This window comes from Scyliorhinus canicula, chromosome 2 (assembly GCF_902713615.1).
Source record: "Scyliorhinus canicula chromosome 2, sScyCan1.1, whole genome shotgun sequence".
Lineage (NCBI taxonomy): Eukaryota > Metazoa > Chordata > Chondrichthyes > Carcharhiniformes > Scyliorhinidae > Scyliorhinus > Scyliorhinus canicula.
The window spans coordinates 104,435,334-104,459,525 of NC_052147.1; the positions used below are offsets into that span (position 1 = coordinate 104,435,334).

Sequence of the window (24,192 nt, forward strand, 5' to 3'; positions counted from 1 at the left end):
TAAGGTATAACGGAGATAGGGTGGCCCAGGTAGGGTGCTATTTCAGAGGGTTGGTGCTGACCTGATGGACTGAATGGCCCCCTTCTGCACTGTAGAGATTCTATGGTTCAAGTGATCATCCATTTATTATTGAAACTTTATTCAACTGAAGCTCTGAGCACAATAACCACCATTTAAAATTGAACTCAAATTTCTGTACTGCAAAAGCTGAAAGGTTCTTTCAAAAGCCCCTTCACGTGAAGGTGGTGACTCTTGCAGGGCGATGATTCTAATGGGGTTAGCAGACCTCATGACTATTCTACACACTTGAGCTGAGGGGTGGAATTTACCAGCTGGGAAATTCCGGTCCCGCGCTGGTGCACGGGTTTCTCTGCGACGAGAGGTGCTGTCACTGGGAAATCCCATTGACAACTGCGGCGTGGGTAGATCCCGCTGGCGGCCGCCTCTGCTGCCGAATAACAAGTGGCGGGGTGGTTGGTAAATCCCACCCAAGGTTTCACTGTAAGGACCATCTCAGCCAAATTCAATGCTGCCTCTTTGACCCTCTCACACTCTTCCTCCTTCCACTGGAGTGTGATCAGGTAACTCTCCTTAGCTCGAGTTGCCAATGGCCAATTTTGGTGACCCCATGACTATCGGGGCTGACAGGAACTCAGTCAGTAGAGTCAATCCTGGGGCCACTCTGCCTCTGTTCAATGCTGGGTGCTACACTTACCCATTCAGCCAACATGGGGAGAGGCTGTAATCTAGGTGCTGATGGGTCAGACTGGAGGATCATTGGCTCCTCTCCTGAGCTAACTGGAGCTTCAGCCAAATTTGCAGAGGGACCCATCTTGTTCCAATAGGTTTGACAAGAATAGCAAAGAGTGAATCACGTCATATCTTGCCATTTTGAGTCATGTTTATTTATAAAAACATCACAGAGTGATACAGCAATTGCTCAGGTTTTGGTGCATTCCACTAAATTGCCAGGCAATCAGAAAGCTTTGAAGTGCCAAACCTTTACAGCTTTTCCATCTGGCAGTAAACTGTTTTTCCAGAAAATGGTAAGAACTACTGTACATATTTTACATGCATAGTTTTGTGCTAGCAATTTTGTGCTTTCAAATGGAGTAACAAGCCCACTGGGGAGGTAAATGTCATGAACAAATGCTACATTGCCTTGCGGTATTTCCAAATACAGGAATAGAGACAGAGCGTGGCTTCAATGCAAGGCGCAGTTGGACTTTTGTCTGTCCTCAGGGATAAGATGCTCACCATTAGCATGACTGGTGTTCCCTCTTAGAACAAGGCATCCATGCCTTCTGATAGTTATTTTATTTTCTGGGTTTGTTTATTATGGAAACCATGACACACTTCTGAGGGTCCTCCTGATTTCATTCATTGGGACATGTACAGGCCTTATGCACCTATTCTACCACAGCTGATCTCAACTGTATTTAGCCGTCGTAGGGTCAGAGTCATAGCCTTTGCTCCAATGACCCTAACAAAAACCTAACAATGCCAGTCTTCAAAATTTCAAGTGACACAGCCTTTTGGTGAAGAGTCCAACTCTCCTTTCTCAAGAGGAAAAGTGTCTTAAAATACAAGAAGCTATGGCCTTCAAACCTGCTGGGCTCAATTTTAACTCGTTGCAGGATGGGTTTTAGAGTTGAGTTATATTTCTCAACCTCACTGTTTAGCAGTTGCAATCATTTTATCCTTTTATATAAAATCATCCCATTTTTCTCTCAGTCCCTTTTGGGTCCCTGAGGCATCAGGAAGCTAAGCATCTTTAAGACCTCACCTAATGTAATTCTGAGCCTAAGGTGGGTAAACAATAGCAGCCTAGCACCTTGCTATCTGGTAGGAAACCCTGATCTCCATGTCTCTATAACAGCCTGAAATTCACTGGAGTGAAGGGGCTGTGGGGATTGAGGGTCCCTTCCTTGGCCTTGTCCATGGCGTTCAAATGTACTTTGCCACTATATCACTTATTGATCGTTTCACCGCCCCCCCCCCCCCCCCCCCCCCCCCCCCCCCCCCCCCGGACACACTGTGGCCACTGGCTCCACAGATCCTCAAAACCACCTTGACTGTTACTCCAACAGCAAAGGATTGCATTTGTAGAGCACCTTTCACATGGAAAAAAGAAAGAACCCAAAGCAATTCACATGAGTATTATGAGCCAGAATTTGACATGTAAGCGATGTTCCTAAGTGTGCAGCCTGTGCCAAGTTATCAGAGGGTAGGGAACCGATTGGGACATTTGATTCCGTGAGTTGAACATTGCTTCATGAGGATAAAATTAGCTACTGATGGGAGCACCGACTCACCTTTGCTAAAGCATGTTTAATCGGGCCTTCCCTGGAGTTACTCTCTGCTATTAAATTGTCTAATTCCTTTTCAAAGAACATGGTTATCTCGGGGATCTGTCTCAATGTAGCTTACCACTTTTGACCAAATATACAACACTTTGTACATTCATAATTAATATTGCTACTGATCCTGAAATCTTCTAAAGATATCTCCACTAAAAACATTTCCCTTTTCTTCGATGAGAATTTAGTTGGTGTAAATTTGGTGAAAAATATTTTGGTGATGGAAATGTTCCTGCCTTTAGCTGCAATGATGCCTGTGGTTCGTTGCCAAGTTTAAAGGGCATGCTTCAGTATATCGAGATGGGTTCCCTACATGACACCATCTCCCATGCGTCCTTCTCGTGGCTATAATGCAAAATGAGTGCTATAGATACAAAATGTGCTAAAAAATCTAATTACAGATTACTTCTATAACATACTTAACTGCGACAGTGACCATAGGTCAGACTGTTAACATCATTTTAATTGGAATTGCTAATTCTGCATTGAACTGTACAACTCTGCCTCCTGCCCCCGTTAAATGACACAACAAGCAAGATGAAGCAAAGAATGCAATTTGTTTGTCCAGTTTTGTTGTAAATATGTACATGCTTCAATTTATAATATGTCTTTACATGTTTTTCTACTTATACCCACATGTGGAGATTTTTCTGCGATATAATTTTCAAGAACACAGCCAGTGACACAACTTACGTCCTGGTCTGTCAGTGAGACTTAAAGCAGTTAGTTTCCTCTTGTTTTAGGAGATGCTGCATGTGCTTCTAACTTTAAAAAGCAGCATTGATGTCTTGTAGCATTATTTCTTTTCTAAAGCCAATACTTCTGGAAATGCAGTAATGATCACTTTGGTGGTATGGTCTGCTTGACCAATGTTGGGCCAGATGTGAGGAGCACTCACTCTCTCCTTCAAATTTGGCGATGATGCTTCAGTTTCAATCCAAAAGGGCACTAACAACAAAGCAGCTCTCCCTTACTGCCGGACTTGAGTATTAGCCCAGGCCATGTGCTGAAAGCTTGGGCATATATGTGGGCTCTCAGTTTATTATTTACTGGGAGAAGTGTACAATGCTAGAACCGCGGTTTATTTTTTTTTCTAGATGGCTTCTACCTTCCCAATTATTGCCAATCTCTAAGGCAAATCCTGAAGTAAAATATCAAACCCAGGGTGCAAAAAGTCCCCTTTCAAAGAGCTGGCATCACCTTAAGTGTGTTTGCCAGAAGTCCTGTTGACTATAGCAAACTACTGGTAGTGACTGCAGGTCCAAAAACAAATTTTTACCTTTGTTGCCTTTGAGTTTGGTGATTGACGCATCAAAACAGTGAATCTTCTCCGATCACATAAAAGCATAATTTATTTGATTTAATTCATTGTTTAATTAAAACCATTCACTGGCAACAAGAGGTAAGGAAGGTTTTTACAGTGTGTACAGGACTCCTTTTTTACCCAGTATGTGAGAAGCCAATCAAGAGAGGAATCATTGATTAGCCTAATAATGAGTAGTGAAGCAGAGCATATAAAACAGTGAACATAATGGCACACCTAGGCAATAGTGATCATAGCATTGTAGGGTTTAAAATAAAGATTGAGAAAGACCTAAGTAAATCAAAGACCAAAATAATAGATTGGAAAAAAGCTAGTTTTGAACTAATGAGAATAGATTAAGGGCACTAACAACAATGAAGCTCACCCTTACTGCTGCGCTGGAGTATTGGCCCAGGTCATGTACTGAACGCTTGAGCATCTATCTGGGCCCTCAGTTTATTATTTATTGGGAGAAGTCTATAATACTAGACTGGCTGTTTATTTTTTCCAAGATGGCTTCTGTCTTCCCAATTAATGCCAATCTCGAAGGCAAATCCTGAAGTAAAATATTAAACGCAGGGTAGAAAAGGTCCCCTTCCAAAGAGCTGGGAAAAACTGGGGGAAGAAAATGAACAAATAGAGAGAGCAGCAGTGAGAAATATTTTAAATGATCAATAATTTTGAGGAGTAACATATTCCACTGAGAAACAAGGACAAACTGTCTGATGAAGAAATGCCATGGATGAATAAAGAAACCAGCGTAACATTGAAACTGAAGAATAAGATGCACTCCCAGTTCATAGACAATAAAGGAGGGAAGGCATATTGGAATATGAAGACGTAAGGAAATAAATTGATAAGATAAACCAATAGAGAACATAAAGGAGAACTAAAAAGTTAAATTATCAAGGAACATAAAAATAAATAGTAAAGCATTTGACAGGGACATAAACAATCAAAGATAAATACAGTTTAGGGATAGAGCCACAAAGGTATACTCACAGATAAGGACAGGGAAATGATCAAAACATTGAATGGTGACTCTGTCGCTGATACAAAGGTATTGAAGAAAGCAAGGGGGGAGATAATTGCTAAAAATTGAGAGGTTAAAACTCTAGATCTAGATGGAGGCATCCACACATATTAAAAGAATTTAGGGGAAGAAATAGATTCATTAGAAAACAGTATAGTGCCAAAGGACTGGCAGACTGCTAATATGATTCCTATATTTAAAAAGAGAGAACAAATCCAGAGAACGAGAGGCCATTTGACTTAATACTGATGGCAGGCAAGATACTGGATTCTATCTTTGTTGTAATTAGAAAACATCTAGAAAATATAATAAGGAGCATCAACTTATAATTATCAGAGCACTAAGATGTAGCAATGCAATTATGTAGTCTATAATATAATACTGGGTAACTATAACAAAAAGGTGTATCAATGTGAGGTAGGGCTACAATCTGGCTAGTTGGTGCCTGCAATGCAATGTTTAAATGGCTCCTATGATTTAATCCTGAGGCTGAGGGCTGATTCATGCAATGGTTTTGCGTGCCTTCTCTCCCCACCCCTGCCCTCACCCATTCAGAGCTTGCTTCACAGTCAGCCAACGTTGAACAAAAGATCCTTTTAGCTCCCAACTACCGTCAGTGCCGCTCCCTTTTGGCCAACAGAAGGTGCGTTAATTCCCAACTACTCCATTTCCATGAGATGCTTAAAGGCTGAGGAAGAAACAACATCTGTGATAGACAGTGGGGTTGAAACGTGAAGCAGTCAGCAATGTATCTGCTGGAGATACTGTCAGCTGTGAAGGAGAAGCAATAAAGGAAATGACCGAAACAAATAGGCCAGCATGCAATTCGTAAATCTCTTGCTAACATGTATTGCTTGATTTAACAGCGACTGGGTATAGAGAGAACCCATGAATTTATGAGTGCTTCACTAGCCCCGCATCCCTCGATTCAGATGATCAGAAACTATTTTATCGTTTCACTGACAGCCAGCAATTCAATTTCTGATCGCCATGCCTCCGTTGTTCTTGAAAATATTGTGATTTTTCAACATTTGCGGTAACTCAAATTCATTCTGCACAGAGGAAAGGTTAAAATGTTCAAAGGTGATCTTTTTGTCTAATTGTACAGTACGACCCTTCACAGTGGCTCCCTCAGATGGTGACTCCCAGGAGTGCAGGTACAAGCCCCTTCTCTTTTTGCAGCAGGCAGCTCTTAGTGAATGTCAGGAGGACTGCATGAGACCAGTAAGACGTTTAGCAGTCAGTGACTTACCCTGGAAAACATAAAATCAAATTTGAATTCATTTAACAAAAAATACTAAGAGTAATTTATTACCAATGGATGCGCCTATTGACCATTTATATCATCAGCGTTGCCATAGGTACTCAACGTGGGCACAAGCGATTTTCATACCATCTTCATTTCAAAGGTTTTCAGCACTATAATCACAATCATTGAATCTTGAATTGCCTTGAGGAAGTTTGTTTTAACTCTGAAATAAGCAAGGATTGCATTTCTGTCAAAACTTACCCCATCTCTCTGCTTTTCACACCATAAATTACTTTTGAAATGCTGTCACATTGCGTAAGTCATCCACTTCATGCACCACAGCATCGCACAAGCAACAAATGATATGAAGGGTGGGCTGCATCATATTGCTTGAGGGAGGAATGTTGGCCAGGACTCCAGCAGAGCACATTGCTCTTCAGTTAATGAGACAGCAGCACATTCACACACATGGGGATTTCAATCTAGATTACAGCAATGTGGACAAAGATGTGAACAGGAATGAGCCTTGAGCTTCCAACCAGTCACTATTGGAAATACTGGACATAAACGGAGGGGTTGGATATCCCACGGCCAGGATTTTTAGGATGGCTAGGCTCCCTTCCTGCTGTCCAAGGGGTCAACGGTGAACACATCCCTGCCAATGCTGCCTGCCCTGCAGTCAATCCAATCAGGAGCTGCAGTGGACTGGATTTGGACTACAAGCAGCCCCAGAGCCTAAGTCCTGGGATCATGGGGGACTAGAGGTGGGGCGGGGCAGAGTGGGGGAGTTGAGTTCTGGTGGTGGTAGGCGTAGAGGGGTGGGGATGGGAAGGAGCACCTGCAGAAGCAAGACCAGGGTGCGCCCGATGTTAAAAGGAGGCAACTAATGGAGGCCTGAACAGGATTTTGGCTTCCCTCCTGCCCCTGAACACCTCCCGCCTGCAAATACAGGCTGGGTAGGAAATGGTCCTCCAGTGATCAACAATCGGTCACTTTAGGACCTGAATTGGGGCAAGGGTGGGCAGACTGGCCTCGGTTTTGCCTGTGCCAGTGTACAATAGCACAGAGGTCGTGACAGGTGGGAGCCCAGTGGGAAAAAGATCTGAAGAATTTTACAGCCACTCCCCGCCTACAAATTGGTCAGTGGGAGAGTGTAACTTCTGCCCCACAATATTAATGCACACTGACTTAACTAGTATTCCAATGTTATTGGTACCAATACACAAAATTCAATCAAAGTGGATAAACCTGTGAGATGAACATATAATCATGAAAGTGTCGCTCACTTTTTCTCCATGGATAGATTTAAAAACAGAAACTCAAGCCTTACTGTGCAATGAATATGTCCAGTGTCATAAGGGCCAGCTTTCCCACTGGTGGGCACGATCATAGAACACCGGGGCCTGAAAATACAGCCTCAATTTTTATTCAACTAATTCGCAGGGGTGCATGGGTCAGAAGGTAGCGGGTATCTCGGGAATTATCTTCCAGTCAGATAGTGACGGCCGCCCGGACGATGTGGTGGTGGGGTGGTGGTGGGGGGGGGGGGGGGGGGGGGGGGGGGGTGTCAGTCTGTGTGATCTCAAAAGAGGGTTACTGTGGGATGGGGAATTGATTTTGTTGGGGGTGGGGGGCATCCAAACAGGACCAATTGAGTGGGCAGCAGATCCTGGGGTCCCAGTGGGTGCCAAATGGCAGCTTTACAACAGGAAGTCCAGGACCTGTGGCATGGTTGGGAAATGGGTGGCCTGAGGGGAGTTGGGGGGTCTAGGAGGGAGGTTTGGAGATCTGGTAGTGGTGGGGATGGGCTGGGGACTTAATTTGCGGGTGGGGGGTTAATCAGAGGCCTGGCGGTAGGGGAAAGGAGGTGGATCCCATGGTTGGGAGGAGATCGGAGGTTTGGTAGCTGGAGAAGGGAGTGGGAGATCTTGGGGAGGAGGGATGGTCAGTAAGGGAGAACCTAGTCGTGAAGTCTTCTCAGGAAGGTTTTTTTCTTTATTCATTCAGGCATCACTGGCTGTACCTTATTTATTTCCCATCCTTAATTGCCCTTGAGGGGGCAGTTAAGAGTCTACCACATTGCTGGAGTCACATGTAGGCCAAACTAGGTAAGGACAGCAGATTTCCTTCCCCAAAGGACATTAGTGAATCAGATAGGTTTTTACAACAATCGACAATGGTTTTGTGATCATCATTAGATATTTAATTCCAGATATTTATTGAATTCAAATTTCACCATCTGCAGTGGCAGGATTTGAACCTGGACCCCCAGAGCATTACTCAGGATCTCTGGTTTACTAGTCCAGTGACAATATCACTATGCCACCGCCTCCCCATAAGGTACTCTACCAGGAGTGAGGCACAAAGTCACTTACCTCAACTGAGTCCTCGCCTCGATGAAGGGGCCGGGTTCCCCGATGCCTGGGAAACCCAGCTGACTAGAGTTAAAGATGAAAAATTAAATGACAATAAAGCTCTCAACCTTATTATCATATTTAAATTTCTAAACCACCTCCTACGGTTCGCTACACATCTACATTCTGGTCTGATTTAAAGCCGGAAGTGGTCAGACGCGGGTCAGGAAGAGGATCAGATTTTTACTCCTTACCCAAAACGAAATGTTGGGGTGAATTCTCCGCCTGCGGGTTTCCTGCAGGCAGGGGTGGCTACTTTGGGAAATCTAATTGGGCGGCAGTGAGAACGAAGAATCCCACTGCCACCGATGGCATCCGGCTGAGGAACAAGCAGCTGGGGAGGCGGAGAATTCAATTTGTTTGGCAAAAATTGACTCCAACAGCTCTACACCCATTTTCTGGGTGCGACATGGGTGCCTAAGGCTCGAATAAACACCCACTCATTATGAGTTGCCAGTAAACCGCCTGTTGTATTGATGTGCAGAGATCTCGTAAATGCAGGTGTTCATTCCTGAGCATATGCAAACAAAGAGCCTAACATCAGTTTGAGGCCCACTGCAAGATTGGGTACCCTGAAAGCAGCTAGTGTCAGGCATTCTGGGAAACCAGGGTTACATGCAACTTAACCAGTGGAGGCCAGTAACCTGCAAAATATTTTCTTCACTTGTGGAAGCAGGAAGACTTTGTCTGGCTTCACCGTAGTCCTGCGGTCCATGAATTTTTTTCTCAACCATTTTCCTCATTAATTCCTTCCCCATACCTAGTCATGTTCCCAGCCTCCATTCTCTTCCCAGTGCATCACTTCATGAGAACTGAGGAAAGGTAGAATTGCACTAGTGAGTGGGCGGGAGTCGAGAAGGCTGCAGAGTGCCCAATTGAGGGAGGAAGCACTGTGTTTCGAGCTTGCGATGAACATCCTTGAAACAATGGCACAATGAGCATTGCAGACCGAGGACAGAAAGATCAGAGTGGGAGCAAGGTGAAGATCTGAATTGACAAACGACAGGAAGACCGGGGTCATGCTTGTGAACTGAACGGAGGTGTTGCAAAATGTGGTGACTCTGTCTGCGATTTATCTCCCTCATGTAGAGGAGAGAATCACAACATGAGCAGTGAGTAAAGTATGCTAAATTGAATTAAGTACAAGTAAATTGTTCTTTCACATGGAAGAAGCCCTGCTATAGTCTTCCAGTGAAGCTTAATGCAAGCTCAAGGAACAGTATCCCATCTTCCAACTTGGCACTTTACAGTCTTCTGGACTCAACACTGGGTTCGACAAGTTTAGATCAGAACCTGCCCCTCATTTTCTTTCGCATTTTCTTGCTGACTCATTTTTTCTTTATTCCTTCACTTTCCATTCGTAAGTTCAGCCATTCACACCTTACATGTGTTGTTTCTCTATTTTAGCTATTTCCCACTCCCTTCAGCTTTTGTATCCTCTAACTTTTTCTCATTCAATTCCCCCTGCTTTCCACCCTATCACAGACCTTCCCTTTTGTCCTCCCTCCCATCTCCCCTCTTTTACTTGCTCGTCCCTGTCATAATATACACACAAGTATATGATGGAGTGCAGACAGGCAGTGATTGACACAGGACGACCAATGAACACACAGAACACAGCAGCCAATCACCAGACAGGACACAACCAGTATAAAGCCAGAGGGCACTAGTTTTCCCGCTCTCTTGGGATCAGGCCTCTGAGACAGTCAGAGCCCGTGAGCAACAACTAGAACATCCACTATGTGGTAGTAAGATAGTCTGGTCAGGTTAGCCTCAGGTCTCCAGTCAACTCAGCATAGTGTCAACCCACAGTTAAAGTATGTATGATAGTTAAGAGTTCAATAAAATCGAGTTGCACTTCTTCAAGTGTTGGAAGCCTGTCTCTCTCACTGCTGCAGTAAACGCAGTCCTCGCAGACCCAGCTTACCCAACACATCATGGTACCAGTGAGTCATGCTCGAGTTTGACGGACCTACCTTGAGATAATCTGCCTTGACCAGAGATCAGCCATCCGGTAACATGGACAGCGTCCGCCCTCCCCCGCAGCTCCGCATTGCCGGCAACCTCGGTGCCAACTGGAAGATTTTCAAGTAGAAGTTCCAACTGTATCTTCAAGCCACCGACCTCGAAGCCGCATCGGATGCCAGGAAGATCGCTCTCTTCCTCTCTACAGCCAGGGACCAGACTATCCACATCTTTAACTCCCTCACCTTTGCTGAAGGCGAGGACAAGACAAAGTTTAAAACAGTCCTGCTGAAGTTCGACAGCCACTGTGACATCGAAGTCAACGAGAGCTTTGAACGCTATGTGTTCCAGCAGAGGCTTCAGGGTAAGGATGAACCTTTTCAGTCCTTCTTAACCCATCTCCGTATCCTCGCGCAGTCTTGCAACTACGGCTCCACTTCCGACTCCATGATCCACGACCAGATCATTTTCGGGGTCCACTTCGATCCCCTTCACCAGCAGCTCCTTAAAGTTAAGCAGCTCACTCTTACCATTGCCATCGAGACCTGCGTCCTACATGAGCACGCTACTAACCGGTACTGCCACATCAAGGCGGCAGAGACGGTGCGGCAAGGCCCCCATGATGCAGAGCGGGTGCAGGCCGTAAAACAGCTCCAGGGCCCGAGTCTGGATGGGGGCGGCCATTTCGCGTGCTTTTCCCGGACTCCTGCGCATGCACGCAACGACCAAGGGGACGGCGAGGCCGACGACCGAACTGCGCAGGTGCGCACATCGTTCGACCGCACCGCGCATGCGCGGTGGCGCATGGAGCGTCCTGACGTCGGCGCCATGACGTGCAAGAACTGTGGCTCTGCCCATTTAAAGAGACAATGTCCCACGAAATCTCGATGCTGTCTCCAGTGTGACAAGCTTGGCCACTACGCAGCCCTGTGCAGATCTGCTCAACTGCCCAACACACAGTGATCCCAGCCACAGCGCAGCCACAGGTCAGTACAGCAACCCGTTGCAGACTCCGACTCCGACATGGTTCCAGATCCCAACACCGAGGATCTCACATCCCCATTCCGGGTGGGCATCATCACCAAGCATATGATGCTTTCAGCCAAAAAGGTGAAACAACTCCCAGTGGTGAACATTGATCCGGATGACGAATGGTGTGCACCCTTACGGTCAACAAGGCTCGCATACGCTTCAGGCTGGACACCGGCGCTTCAGCGAACCTCATTTCAAAGTCTTACCTGGATACCATCCGGGTCAAGCCAAGCATTCTTCCACTGGCCTGCCAGCTTCTCGACTACAATGGCAATGCCATTGCTGCCAGTGGCTCATGCCAGCTTGCGGTATCCCATCGTTCTTCAAAAGCAACCCTGAGTTTTGAAATTGTAGGATCCAACAGAGCTTCCTTGCTCGGTGCTCAGGCCTGCAAAATCTTGAATCTTGTGCAGCAGGTTCACACCATGTTGCCCCCTGAGGCAACGGCCTCGCCAGATTTCAACTTCCAAACCAAATTAGATGACATCATAGCACAATACCACAGCGTCTTCGAAGGTATGGGCACACTCCCTTACCGATACAAGCTACAACTGAAGCTGAATGCCACACCTATGGTTCATGCACTGCGTCGGGTGCGGGCGCCCCTTAAGGACCGCCTCAAGCAGCAGCTGCAAGACCTCCAGGACCAGGGCGTCATTTCAAAGGTCACGGAACCCACGGACTGGGTTAGCTCCATGGTTTGTGTCAAAAAACTGAGGGGAACTTTGCATTTGTATCGACCCTAAAGATTTGAACCGTAACATCATGAGGGAATACTACCCTATACCTAAACGAGAAGAGCTCACCAGCGAAATGGCTCATGCCAAGTTTTTCACGAAGCTGGATGCCTCCAAGGGGTTTTGGCAAATACAGCTGGATGTGTCCAGTTGAAAGCTGTGCACATTTAACACCCCGTTTGGTCTTTACTGTTCCAACCGGATTCACTTTGGCATCATCTCCGCCTCGCAGGTGTTCCACCGAATAATGGAGCAAATGATGGAGGGCATCGAGGGGGTGCGGGTGTACATCGATGACATCATTGTCTGGTCCACAACTCTTCAGGAGCACATCGATCGCCTCAAACGAGTGTTCCATAGGATCCATGAGCATGGCCTCTGACTCAACAGAGCCAAATGCTCGTTCGGTCAACCAGAATTCGTCACCCGCCACAGAGACTGAATTTATAGACTGAATGTTGCATTACATTGTGATCCGTTTACACTTCTGTACATATTGTTTCTTCAGAATTTGTTGTCTGACCTCTATCTGCACTAAACACCTTCCCATGTAAATACGTTCACATACTTTGTATATAATCAGGCTCACACACACTCACTATTTATTGACCTATACACATTTTTTTTAAAGTAGAAAAAAAGGGGGGGAGATGTCATAATATACACACAAGTATATGATGGTGCACAGACAGGCAGTGATTGACACACAGGATGACCAATGAACACACAGAACACAGCAGCCAATCACCAGACAGGACACGACCACTATTAAAGCCAGAGGGCACTAGTTTTCCCGCTCTCTTGGGAACCAGCTCTGAGACAGTCAAAGCCCGTGAGCAACAACTAGAACATACACCATGTGGTAGTAAGAGAGTCTGGTCAGGTTAGTCTCAGGTCTCCAGTCAACTCAGCATAGTGTCAACCCACAGTGAAAGTATGTATGATAGCTAAGAGTTCAATAAAATCGAGTTGCATTTCTTCAAGTGTTGGAAGCCTGTCTCTCTCACTGCTGCAGTAAACGCAGTCCTCGCAGACCCAGCATACCCGACACATCATTCCCTACCTTTTCTCAGTTCTAACGAAAGGTCACAGACTGAAATAACTCTGTGTCTCTCCACCAAAGTTGCCTGGCTTGCTGAGTGTTTGCAGCACTTGTTGGTTGTATTACATACACACACAACTCTAGCATAAGCTGCTGGTCAACAGAACAGAGGAGTGGGCACTTTGGGTCATTTTCTCCCTCTTAGCCTATGGGTGTTGAAGCCAAGCCTGGCTGAGAACAACAACCTTAGCAGAACCCCATTCATTTTCACTGGGAAATGAACCGGAGCTATATGGAATCTCTACAGTGCAGAAGGAGGATATTTGGCCCATCGAGCCTGCACTAACCCTCTGAAAGAGCTGGCTTCCTGGACTCAATTTCCCACCCTATTCCCGTAACCCCACCTAACCTTTGGGCACTAAGGGGCAATTTAGCATGGCCAATCTACCTAACCTGCACATTATTGGGCTGTGGGAGGAATCTGGAGCACCCGGAGGAAACCCTCGCAGACACAGGGAGAATGTGGTAACTCCAGACAGTCACCCAAGGCCGGAATTGAACCCAGGTCCCTGGTTCTGTGAGGTAGCAGTGCTAACCACTGTGCCACCATGCCATCCTTTTTAAAAAGTCCACCAGTTGCCATTACTTGTGCAATAAGAAAAATCTCAGCTTTGAATGAGATTCTAGCTCATTAATCCAAGTTAATCTGATTGATCCTCATGCCAGTTCAGTCCAATTTTGAGTTTGGTTTTGAGTTTGGATCAGGAGTGAATTTTGTTACTATCAGGCCCCCATACAGCTACACTGCCTGCCATTTCGAATACCCACCCACAGTGGGCGATAACTCCACCATTCTACCAGTCCTGACAAAGCCAGTGGCTATTTGTGTTGTTCGCTGGCTGAGCCGCTGGGGGAACCCTCCACGGGGCATCGCCTTCAGGGCACCCAGAAGATCCTGCTGGCAGGATGGGCTGGGAAAATCCTGGCCAATATTTTTAGTTGAACAGGACTCTTCCTCTGTTCTGAAAAAGAGTCATGTAGCACTAACTCTGTCTCTCTCTCCACAGGCGCTGTCAGATCTGCTGAGTATTTCCAGCGTTTTCTGTTTTTATTCCAGCATTCTCAATACTTTGCTTTTCTCAATATTAAGATTTCTCAATACCTGCTGAGTTTCAATCTCGACACAGAGGCCCAGATTTTCACCATGTGGGGACGCTGTCCATTAAGGGCTGGTTTAGCTCAGTGGGCTAGACAGCTGGTTTGTGATGCAGAATAAGGCCAGCAGCGCGGGTTCAATTCCCGTACCAACTTACCCGAGCAGGCGCCGGAATGTGGCGACTCGGGCTTTTCACAGTTACTCCATACTTGTGACAATAAAAGGTTATTATTATTATGGTTAAAATCCTGGGAATTTGGGCAGCACGGTAGCACATGTGGCTAGCACTGTGGCTTCACAGCGGCAGGGTCCCAGGTTCAATTCCCTGCTGGGTCACTGTCTGTGTGGAGTCTGCACGTTCTCCCTGTGTCTGCGTGGGTTTCCTCCGGAAGCTCCGGTTTCCTCCCACAGTCCAAAGGCGTGCAGGTTAGGTGGATTGGCCATGATAAATTGCCCTTAGCATCCAAAAAGGTTAGGAGGGGTTATTGGGTTATGTGGATAGGGTGGGAGTGAGGGCTTAAGTGGATTGGTGCAAACTAGATGGGCCGAATGGCCTCCTTCTGCATTGTGTGTTCTATGTTCTATGAATGGCTGAATTTCCTGGAGAGGTAATGTAACCCTTTGGACAGGATCCCAGGAGAGGGACCTTCGGAGAGCTAAGGCACCCTTTGGGATTGTTAGTAATAAATGTGATTATGCGCCCTGAATGCGGTGTTTCCATTTTCACAGGAATGAGCTGGAGTGGGACCTAGGTTTACACATGCGTAATTGAGGAGGCAGTTGCCTATTTAAATCAACAGTTGCCCCCCCCACCCCTTTCTGATTTTTGGGCCCTAGCATTGTGAATCCTGGAGTGTGCAATGCAGACCAAGTAATGGAAGTCTGAACTTAGTAGATTCTTTGGATAGCAGTCATTTGAGCACATAACTCATGGTTACCTTGTCAAGGGCAATTAGGAATGGACTAAAAAGGCCCGTTTATACCAAAAATCTCACATTCCATGAGTCAATTAAAAAAAGACTACAAACACATCTCATTTTGTCCATACCTGACGTTCCTTGTATGTTTGTTTAAAATCTTTTCCCATTTCCAATAGGCTGGGTTGGATTCTTAAACAGAACTTGATTTGAAAGACTGGGAGTGAGATTCTCCATCGGCGGGATTCTCCCTTCTGCTGGTAGCGCACCCACGCTCACTGTTTTCCTGGTGGTGTGAGGTGGCCACAGTGGGAAATCCCATTCTCAGGTGGCCGGATGGATAAACCAGCGGACTCTGAGGACGCGCTGCCGAGGAACATACAGCTGGTGGACTGGAGAATTCCACAGTGATTCAATGGGTAGGCAGGATATCCCTTTGGATAGGACATCATTGGGAGTGCTAAAACACACATTTCAATTGTTAGAATTAAACATGCTTCTGCACATTTTATGCACATACTCAATGGAACTGTCCAGCTGTCAAGAAACTGTTAATGAACTGTCAAGTTGTCAAGGAACTGTTCAGCATTCAACAAATGTCAAAGCTGTGAACACTGTCCAGAAAGTGTCAAATACATCAAAGATGTCCTGCAAGTGACCAAGGATACCGGGCATGGCATGAGGGCTTGGGGAAAAGGGTGGTGTGTGCGTTGGCATTAACTTGCACTAATTTGGCAGAGTGGGTATGAGGGGCCATGAGGGTGGTTACAGGCATATTTTAGCATATGCGGGCATGAATGGGGTACAGGGAGCCTCCGTGTGTGTGTGGGGAAGGTGTAAGCTGGAGAGGTATTTTTTGTGTTTCTTGTGCTTAAATACACTGACGGACAGGCGAGGAGTTGCACCGACCTTGCCGCCGTACCCGACAGCCTCCGCATTCGTTCCAAGGTCGTCGGCCCGACTCCTATTTTACCCTTGCCCCACCTCCGGCCAAAAGTCCGAGCTGTTGGCATACATTTTCAAAGGTCGGAATTGTTGAGCTGGGAAATCTCCCGTCTCTGCGCACCCAAGCTGGGTACAAAAATCTGGATCAGAGAAAGCACACTCTTCCCACGTATCCAAATCCAGAAAACATAGGTATAGTTTGGGAGGGTCAAGGCTTAGACCAAAGTGGACTAGGATACCACTGCAATTCAACTGATGTTGTACAGCATTGCAGCAGGAAGCTATCTCTCCACTTATTGGGACCATCCCACTCTTTCAGCATTAGCTTGCAAAGTTACCTGGAGCAAACTGGGAAGAACATCAGTTCCCAGGTATTAGGAAGAATAAAAAAGAAGCTTCTTATCTAAATGGTGAGGGATTGCTGAGCTGCAGGGAGAGCTAGGTGTCCTAGTGCATGAATCACAAAAGGCACTGCAAGTAATTAGGAAAGTTAAAAAATATATACTTTTATTACGGCATTTGTATATCAATTAAACAGAAACCAACACACGAGTAAGAACAAACAGAAACCTCATAACAAATAAATAGCTACCCAAAAACACCAACCTCCTTGCCATACCCCTCCATCCAACGTGCCTTCCCCATTTTAAACCAATTATCCACCCCCGCCCCCCCCCCCCCCCCCCCCCCCCCCCCCCCCCCCGACACCTCAATTTTCCTTGAAGAAGTCGATGAATGGTTTCCATCTCCAGACAAACCCATTAACCGACCCTCAAGGCAAACTTAATTTTCTCCAGTCTCTGGATCTCTGCCAGGTTCCAAACCACCGGTTCCAAAGGCAGAGTCCCTGCACTTCAGCAAAATCCATCTCCGGGCTACCAGGGAGGTAAAGGCCAAAGCATCGGCCTCTCTCGCCCCATGGACGACCGGGTCTTCCAACACACCAAAAATCGCCACCTTCACCCACAGCACCTCAGACATGACATCTGCAAACCCCTGTCAGAACTCCTTCAGTTTCGGGCATGCCCAAAACATATGAAAATCGATCACGGACCTCCCCACGCATCGCCCACACCTGTCCTCCACCCCCTCAAAGACCTACTCATCCTGGCTACCGTCATGTGTGCCCTGTGAACACCTTAAACTGAATAAGGCTAAGCCTTGCACACAACAAAGCTGCATTCATCCTCCTCAGAGCCTCCTCCCATAACCCAGTCTCCGTTCCTCGCCCCCCAGTTCTTTCTCCCATTTTCGTTTGACTTTCCCTAATGGGGCTCCTACCCCAGTCCATTACCTCCTTGTAAATCTCGGACATCTTACCTTCACTTACTCCTGCTTTGCTTATCACCTTGTCCTGCAGCCCTGGGGGCGGCAACTCGGGAAAGAACGGCACCTGCTTACTCACATAATCCCGAACCTGTAAGTACCGGAAACCATTCCCACTGGGCAGCTCATAGTCCTCTTCCAGTTCCTCGAAACACGAAAAGCTGCCCCCTGCCACAAACAGGTCTCCAAATTGCTCAATCCCTGCCTGTCGCCATCCCTGAAACTCCACATCTAACCTCCTCCGGTGCAAATCGATGATTAACACAAACCGGTGCCCTCACCGAGACACCTTTCACCTCAAATGTCCCCATACCCTCAGGGCCGCCACCACCACCGGGCTCGTGGAGTGTTTAGCCGGCTTGAATAGCAGAGGCGCTGCCAACAATGCCCCTGAACTCGTGCCCGTGCAAGAGGCCGCCTCCACCCGCTCCCACAGCGACCCGTCCCCCACTACCCAAACATGGCTATATTCGCTGCCCAGTAATAGTTCATTAAATTCAGCAGGGCCATCCCACCAGCCCACAGCCACCACCAGCACCCCCCCCCCCCCCCACCCCCCCGGTTCCAATAGCACCTTGTTGATCTGTGGGGATTTCCCTGCACACACAAACACTGAGATCAAAGCATTAACCTTCCTGAAAAATGATTTTAGGATGAAAACCGGAAGGTTTTGAAAAACAAATTAGAGTCTCGGGATTACCGTCATTTTCACTGTCTGCACCCGCCCCGCCAGTGATAGCGTGAGCACATCCCACCTCTTGAAATCCCCCCTCATCTGTTCTACGACCGACGGCCGATTCAATTTATGTCTTGTTCCCATCCCTGTGCCACCTGGATGGCCAAATCTCTAATACCCGCCCCCACCTGGCATCGATCGGGAGGAGCTCACTCTTCCCCGTGTTTAACTTATATTTGGAAAACCTACCAAACTCCTCTAGAATATTTATAATTCCCCCCATGCCTCCCAATGGGTCTGAGATATAAAGCAACAGGTTGTTTGCATATAGCCAGACCCCATTCTCCACTGCCTCCCCTTGCACTATCCTTCTCCAACTTCTTGAAGCTCCATGCACCATTGCCTGTGGCTCTATTGCCAAGGCAGAGAGCAACGGGGAGAGTGGGCACCCCTGCCTTGTCCCAAGGTGCAGTCCAAAATACTCCGACCTCACCCGATTTGTCTGCACCCTCGCTACAGGGGCTCTATATAACAAACGGACCCAGTCCACAAACCCATGCCTGCACCTCAACTGTCCCAGCACTTTCCACAAATACTCCCATTCCACCCGATCGAATGCCTTCTCTGCATCCAATTGCCACTGCCACCTCCACGTTCTGTCCCTCCGGGGGAACCATTCGCACATTCAGTAATCTCCTAACATTCGCCGACAGATGCTGCCCCTTTACAAACCCTGTCTGGTCTTTCCCTATCACCCCCGGCACACAGTCCTCAATCCGCGAGGCCAAGATCTTTGCCAGCGTTTTTGCATCCACATTTAACAATGATATCAGGCGAAAGGACTCACACAGCTCCGGGTCTTTATTCTTCTTTAATATTAAGGATATGGATACCTGCGCTAATGTAGGGGGGAGCTGCCCCTTTTCCCTGCCTTTACCAGTAGGGCCCCAGATCCCCAGAAAACTTCTTACAAAATTCTACAGGGAACCCTTCTCGGCCCAAGAAGGCCTTCCTTGCCTGCACCGCCTCCATTCCCTCCATCACCTCCACCAGTCCAATGGGGGCCCCCAGCCCTTCCACCAGGTCTTCCTCCACCTTGGGGAACTCCAATCCATCTAGGAATCGCTGCATTCCCTCCACCCCCTCAGTCGGAGGCTCCGATTCGTAGAGCCTCTTACAAAACTCCCCAAAAACCCCATTCACCCCCACCGGATCCAGCACCACCCTTTCCCTCCCTTCGTTCACCCTTCCAATCTCCCTCGCCGCCTCCTGCTTCCTAAATTGGTGAGCCAACATCCTGCTCGCCTTCTCCCTGTACTCATACATTGCTCCTCTGGCCCTCCGCAACTGCCCCACTGCCTTCCCCGTACACACCAACACAAGCTCCATTTAGAGCTTCTGCCTCTCTTTCAACAATCCCGCCTCCGGAGTCTCTGAGTACGTCGTACCCACCTGCAGAATCGCATCCACCAGCCTTGCCCTCTCTGCTCATTCCACCTTGTCCATATGCGCCTGGATCGATATAAACTCCCCACTAAACACTGCTTTAAGCACCTCCCATAGCATGGCGGCCGAAACATCACCCGTTTCGTTCAGTTCAACATACCCCCGGATGGTGGCCCTCACCCGCTCACACACCTCCACGTCCGCTAACAACCCCCCATCAAACCTTCACTGCGGGCGCTGCCTCCCCACCCCCGGTTGACTTATAAGTCCGTGATCAGAGACCACAATCGGCGAATACCCCGAGTCGATCATCCCTGCCAGCAGCATCTTATCCACCACAAAGTAATCAATCCGCGAGTACACCCTGTGCACATGGGAGAAGCGTGAAAATTCCTTCGCCCTCAGTCTCCCAAACCTCCACGGGTCTAACTACCCCCCGTGCGCTCCATGAACCCCTTCAGCTCCTTCGCCACCGCCGACACCCTCCCCGAACTCGGGCCCGACCGGTCCAACCCTGGATCAATGACCATGTTAAAGATCCCCCCCCCCAATAATCAACAAATGTGAGTCCAGGTCCGGTATCTTCTCCAGCCTCTTCAACTCAACATCGCCCCAGTTTGGGGCTTGGACATTCACCAAGACCACTGGCTTTTCCTCCAGCTTCTCACTCACCATCACGAACCTACCGCCCAAATCTGCTACTATATTCCCCACCTCAAACGCCACCCGCTTATTTATCAGCATCGCCACCTCCCATGTCTTTATATCTAATCTTGAATGAAAGACTTGCCCGACCCACCCTTCCCTCAGCATAGTCTGCTCCCCAACCTTCAAGTGCGTTTCTCGGCCATGTCCGCTCTTGAGCTCCTCAGATGCGCGAACAGGCACAAATGTTTGACTGGCCCATTCAGCCTTCTCACGTTCCATGTGACCAGCCTGGTTGGGGGGGGTAACCGCGCTCCCCTCCCCTGCTGATCAACCATATCCCTTCTTGGACCAGTCCCCGGCCCATGTCACGTGACCTACCCGACCCGCCCTTGGATGTCCACTGCCACCACCTCCCTTCTTGCTACTCCACAACAGCCACACGCTTGTCATCAGACTCCCTCCCCCCTCCCCTCCCTTAAACAACACAACACTCCCATCCCCTCTGTTATACTAACTACCTGCTCACACTACACTGTGCTCCAGGGGCCGGTCAAAGGCCCCTCCCCCATCAGCATCCCCAGCATCTTCTTGGCTACATATGAGCCAGCGTCCGCTCCCTCAAAGCCCTCTGGCATCCCAACAATTCTTAAACCTTGTCTCCGGGAGATGTTCTTCAGATTGTCCACTTTCCCTTCAGCCGCTTCTGGGTCTCCCGCATCATCTCAATCGCGGCCACCAACAAGGTAAGCTGCTCATCGTGCTCCCCCACTGCCTCCTCCACTTTCTGGACTGCCTGGCTTTGGGTCTCTAGTCTCAGCTCCACGTGGTCGATCCCCACTTTTAGCGGGTCCACCACCTTCGCCAGGCCCTCATGAGCCTCCCTTCACTGCTGGCTGAACTTCTCATTCAGGAAGTCCACCAGCTGCTCTGTTGACCTTTGGGTTGGTAGGGCTGTCCCTTTACCCTCTGCCATCTTCACCTGTGGCGCACAAAAAAATTCTTGCTCCAATATCTCCTTCCTTCTTTTAAAAAAAATAAATTTAGAGTACCCAATTATTTTTTCCAATTAAGGGGCAATTTAGCGTAGCCAATCCACCTATCCTGCACATCTTTGGGTTGTGGGGGTGAAACCCACGCAGACACGGGGAGAATGTGCAAACTCCTCACGGACAGTGACCCAGGGCCGGGATTCGAACCCGGGTCCTCAGCGCCGTAGGCAGCAATGCTAACCACTGTGCCACCGTGCCGCCCCTCCTTCCTTCTTGACCCACTTCTAGTCCGTGAATCTAGACAACAACACCACTAGTGGAGTTTAATTTTCCTCTACCAACTCTACACCTTTTTCCACTAAACATCTGCCCAGCAAACAGGGAAAAGGACTGAAAAAAATTGCCTCGAACAGGAGCTGCCAAATGTGCAACCACTCACTCCATGGCCATCCTTGTAATTAGAAAAGTTAATAGAATGTAATTGTTTATTGTGAGGGGAATTGATTACAGAAGTAAGGAGGTTATACTTCAGTTGTACAAGGCGATGGTGAGACCGCATCTGGAGTACTGTATACACTATTGGTCTCCTTATTTAATAAAGATGCAAATATGTTAGCCGTTCAGAGAATGTTGACTGGACTAATACCAGGAATGGGTGTGTTTTCTTATGAGGAAAGGTTGGAGAGGTTGTGTTTGTATCCAATGTTGAGAAGAGTAAGAGGCAACTTGATCAAAACCTTTAAGATACTGAGAGGTACTCACAGGGTGGATGTGGAGAAGATGTTTCCTTTTGTGGGAGAATCTAGAACTAGGGTCACTCAAAGAAAATAAGCGATGGCTCATTTAGGACAGAGATGAGGAGATTTATTTTTCTCAGGAGGGCATGAATCATCAAAAGGCTGTGAAAGGAGAATCTTTGAACATTTTTACGGCAGAATTAGATTCTTGATTAATAATGGGGTGAAAGGTCACCATGGGTAGGCAGGAATGTGGGGTTGAGGTGACAATCAGATCAGCCATGACCTTCTTGAATGGTGGAGCAGGTTTGAGGAGCCGAGTGGCCTACTCCTGCTCCTAATTCGTATGTTTGTATTTCTATCTCTGCAGGTCTATTAGTTAGGGAGACCAATCATCAGCACTGTGGACCTGTTAGTTTAAAGCAAGTTACCTTGGAGCCAGACTGACTCTAAAGAGGCTGTACTTCCATGTTACCTGCTAAAGAGGACATTATATAATTTAGAACAATTCGAAAATGGCATCCACTAATGTGTTTATGTCATTGTTTTTTAAAATTTCCTTTCTTTAATTTCCTTTCGTTGGTGGAGGGAATATAATGTGGTGAAGCGTGAATCCACTTCGGCAGGAAAAATAAAAAAGCAGAATATTTTTTGAATTGGGAGAAACTCGGAAATGTTTGAACCTGAGGCTCCCTGGGTGTCCATGTACTTGGATCAGAGAAACTTGACAGGTCTGATTTTTCAGTTTGCTGCAGACGCAAATCCCGCTATGGCGATTTAATCATGGTCAGGGTCGCCCTGATGCTTGTGGGGAGTGGTCTATGGATGTGGGGTGGGAGGGAGTTCATTAATCTTGCAGACCAGGGTACCCTTTAAAGATGGCGCCTTGATCTCTGTGCAGCCTGGCTTGCCGGCTCTCTTAGACTCACCTTGCCAGAGTGATGGCGCAAAGTTCTGACAGAGTGGCAGAAGATCTGGTCAGAAAATCTGGCTGTGTCCCTGGAGAGAAACACAGTGATTTTCAGTCATAACCTGAGGTTTTGCCATTTCTTTTGGAAAATTCCGCCCAACATGCCCATACAGCAACATGTACGTACAACATGGTGGCACAGTGGTTAGCACTGCTGCCTCACAACTCCAGGGTCTCGGGTTCAATTCTGACCTTGGGTGACTGTCTGTGTTGGGTTTGCATTTTCTCCCCATGTCTGCATAGGTTTCCTCCGGGTGCTTCGGTTTCCTCCCACAGTCGAAAGATCTGCAGGTTAGGTGGATTAACCATGCTAAATTGCCCCTTAGTTTCCAAAAAGTTAGGTTGTGTTGCTGGGGTTACAGGGACAGGGTGGAGTTGTGGGCTTAAGTAGGGTGCTCTTTCCAAGGGTCGGTGCAGACTCGATGGGCCAAATGGCCTCTTTCTGCACTGTAAATTAAAAATTAAATCAGCATGTTCGCCTTTATAGCAAAGGGATTGAAATACAAGAGTAAATGTGCCTTACTACAATTGTACAAGACACTGGTGAGGCCACACCTGGAATGCTGTGTGTAGCTGTAATCTCCTTACCCAAGGAAGGCCATGCATGCCCGAGAGGGAGTGCAACATGATTCACTGGACTGGTTTTGGGATGTTCTGTAACAAGAGATTGAGTGGACTAGCCTTTATTCCCTGGAGTTTAGAAGGATGAGAATTAAACTCATCAGAGTAAATGTGGAGAAATGTTTCCCCTGGTTGGGGGCATCTAGAACACAAGGCCATAGTCTCGGATTAAGCGAGATGCCCACTTCGGACTAAGGAGATGAGGAGAAATTTCTTCACTCAAGGGTTTGTGAATCTTTGGTATCCTCTATCTCAGAAAGTTGTGGATGATCAGTTGTTTAGTACATTTACCTCAGAGGTTGATAGATTATTGGGGACTGGGGATGGGGGAATGAAATATGGGTGAAGTTGAATTGGAAGTTCAGCCACGATCACATGGAATAGCAGAGCAGACTGGAAGGACCGAATAACCTACTCCAGTTCCTATTATTATATCTTCTCCAAAAAGTGCTAACACTTCTAAGAGTTCATGTTTACTAGGAATGGTCTTCCAAGTGGCTATCAAAGACCAAAGAACAAAGAAAAGTACAGCACAGGAACAGGCCCTTCGGCCCTCCAAGCCTGCGCCGACCATGCTGCCCGTCAAAACTAAAATCTTCTACACTTCCAGGATCCGTATCACTCTA

General features: G+C 47.4%; 1 protein-coding gene across 3 annotated transcripts in view; it reads right to left on the minus strand.

Annotated features, from left to right (window-relative positions):
• Window positions 1-3,515: 3,515 nt before the first annotated feature.
• rgs6 (regulator of G protein signaling 6) overlaps window positions 3,516-24,192 on the minus strand; it is an 823,132-nt gene continuing 802,455 nt past the window's right edge. For 2 of the 3 annotated variants that reach the window (XM_038784322.1, XM_038784316.1), the window contains exons 18-19: window positions 8,321-8,383; window positions 3,516-5,949 (exon numbers count right to left, since the gene is read on the minus strand). In XM_038784322.1, the coding sequence (XP_038640250.1) occupies window positions 5,899-5,949; window positions 8,321-8,383 (114 nt within the window). In that variant the 3' untranslated portion in view covers window positions 3,516-5,898. The remainder of the gene's footprint in view (window positions 5,950-8,320; window positions 8,384-24,192) is intronic. The other variant, XM_038784332.1, reaches the window with a different exon arrangement.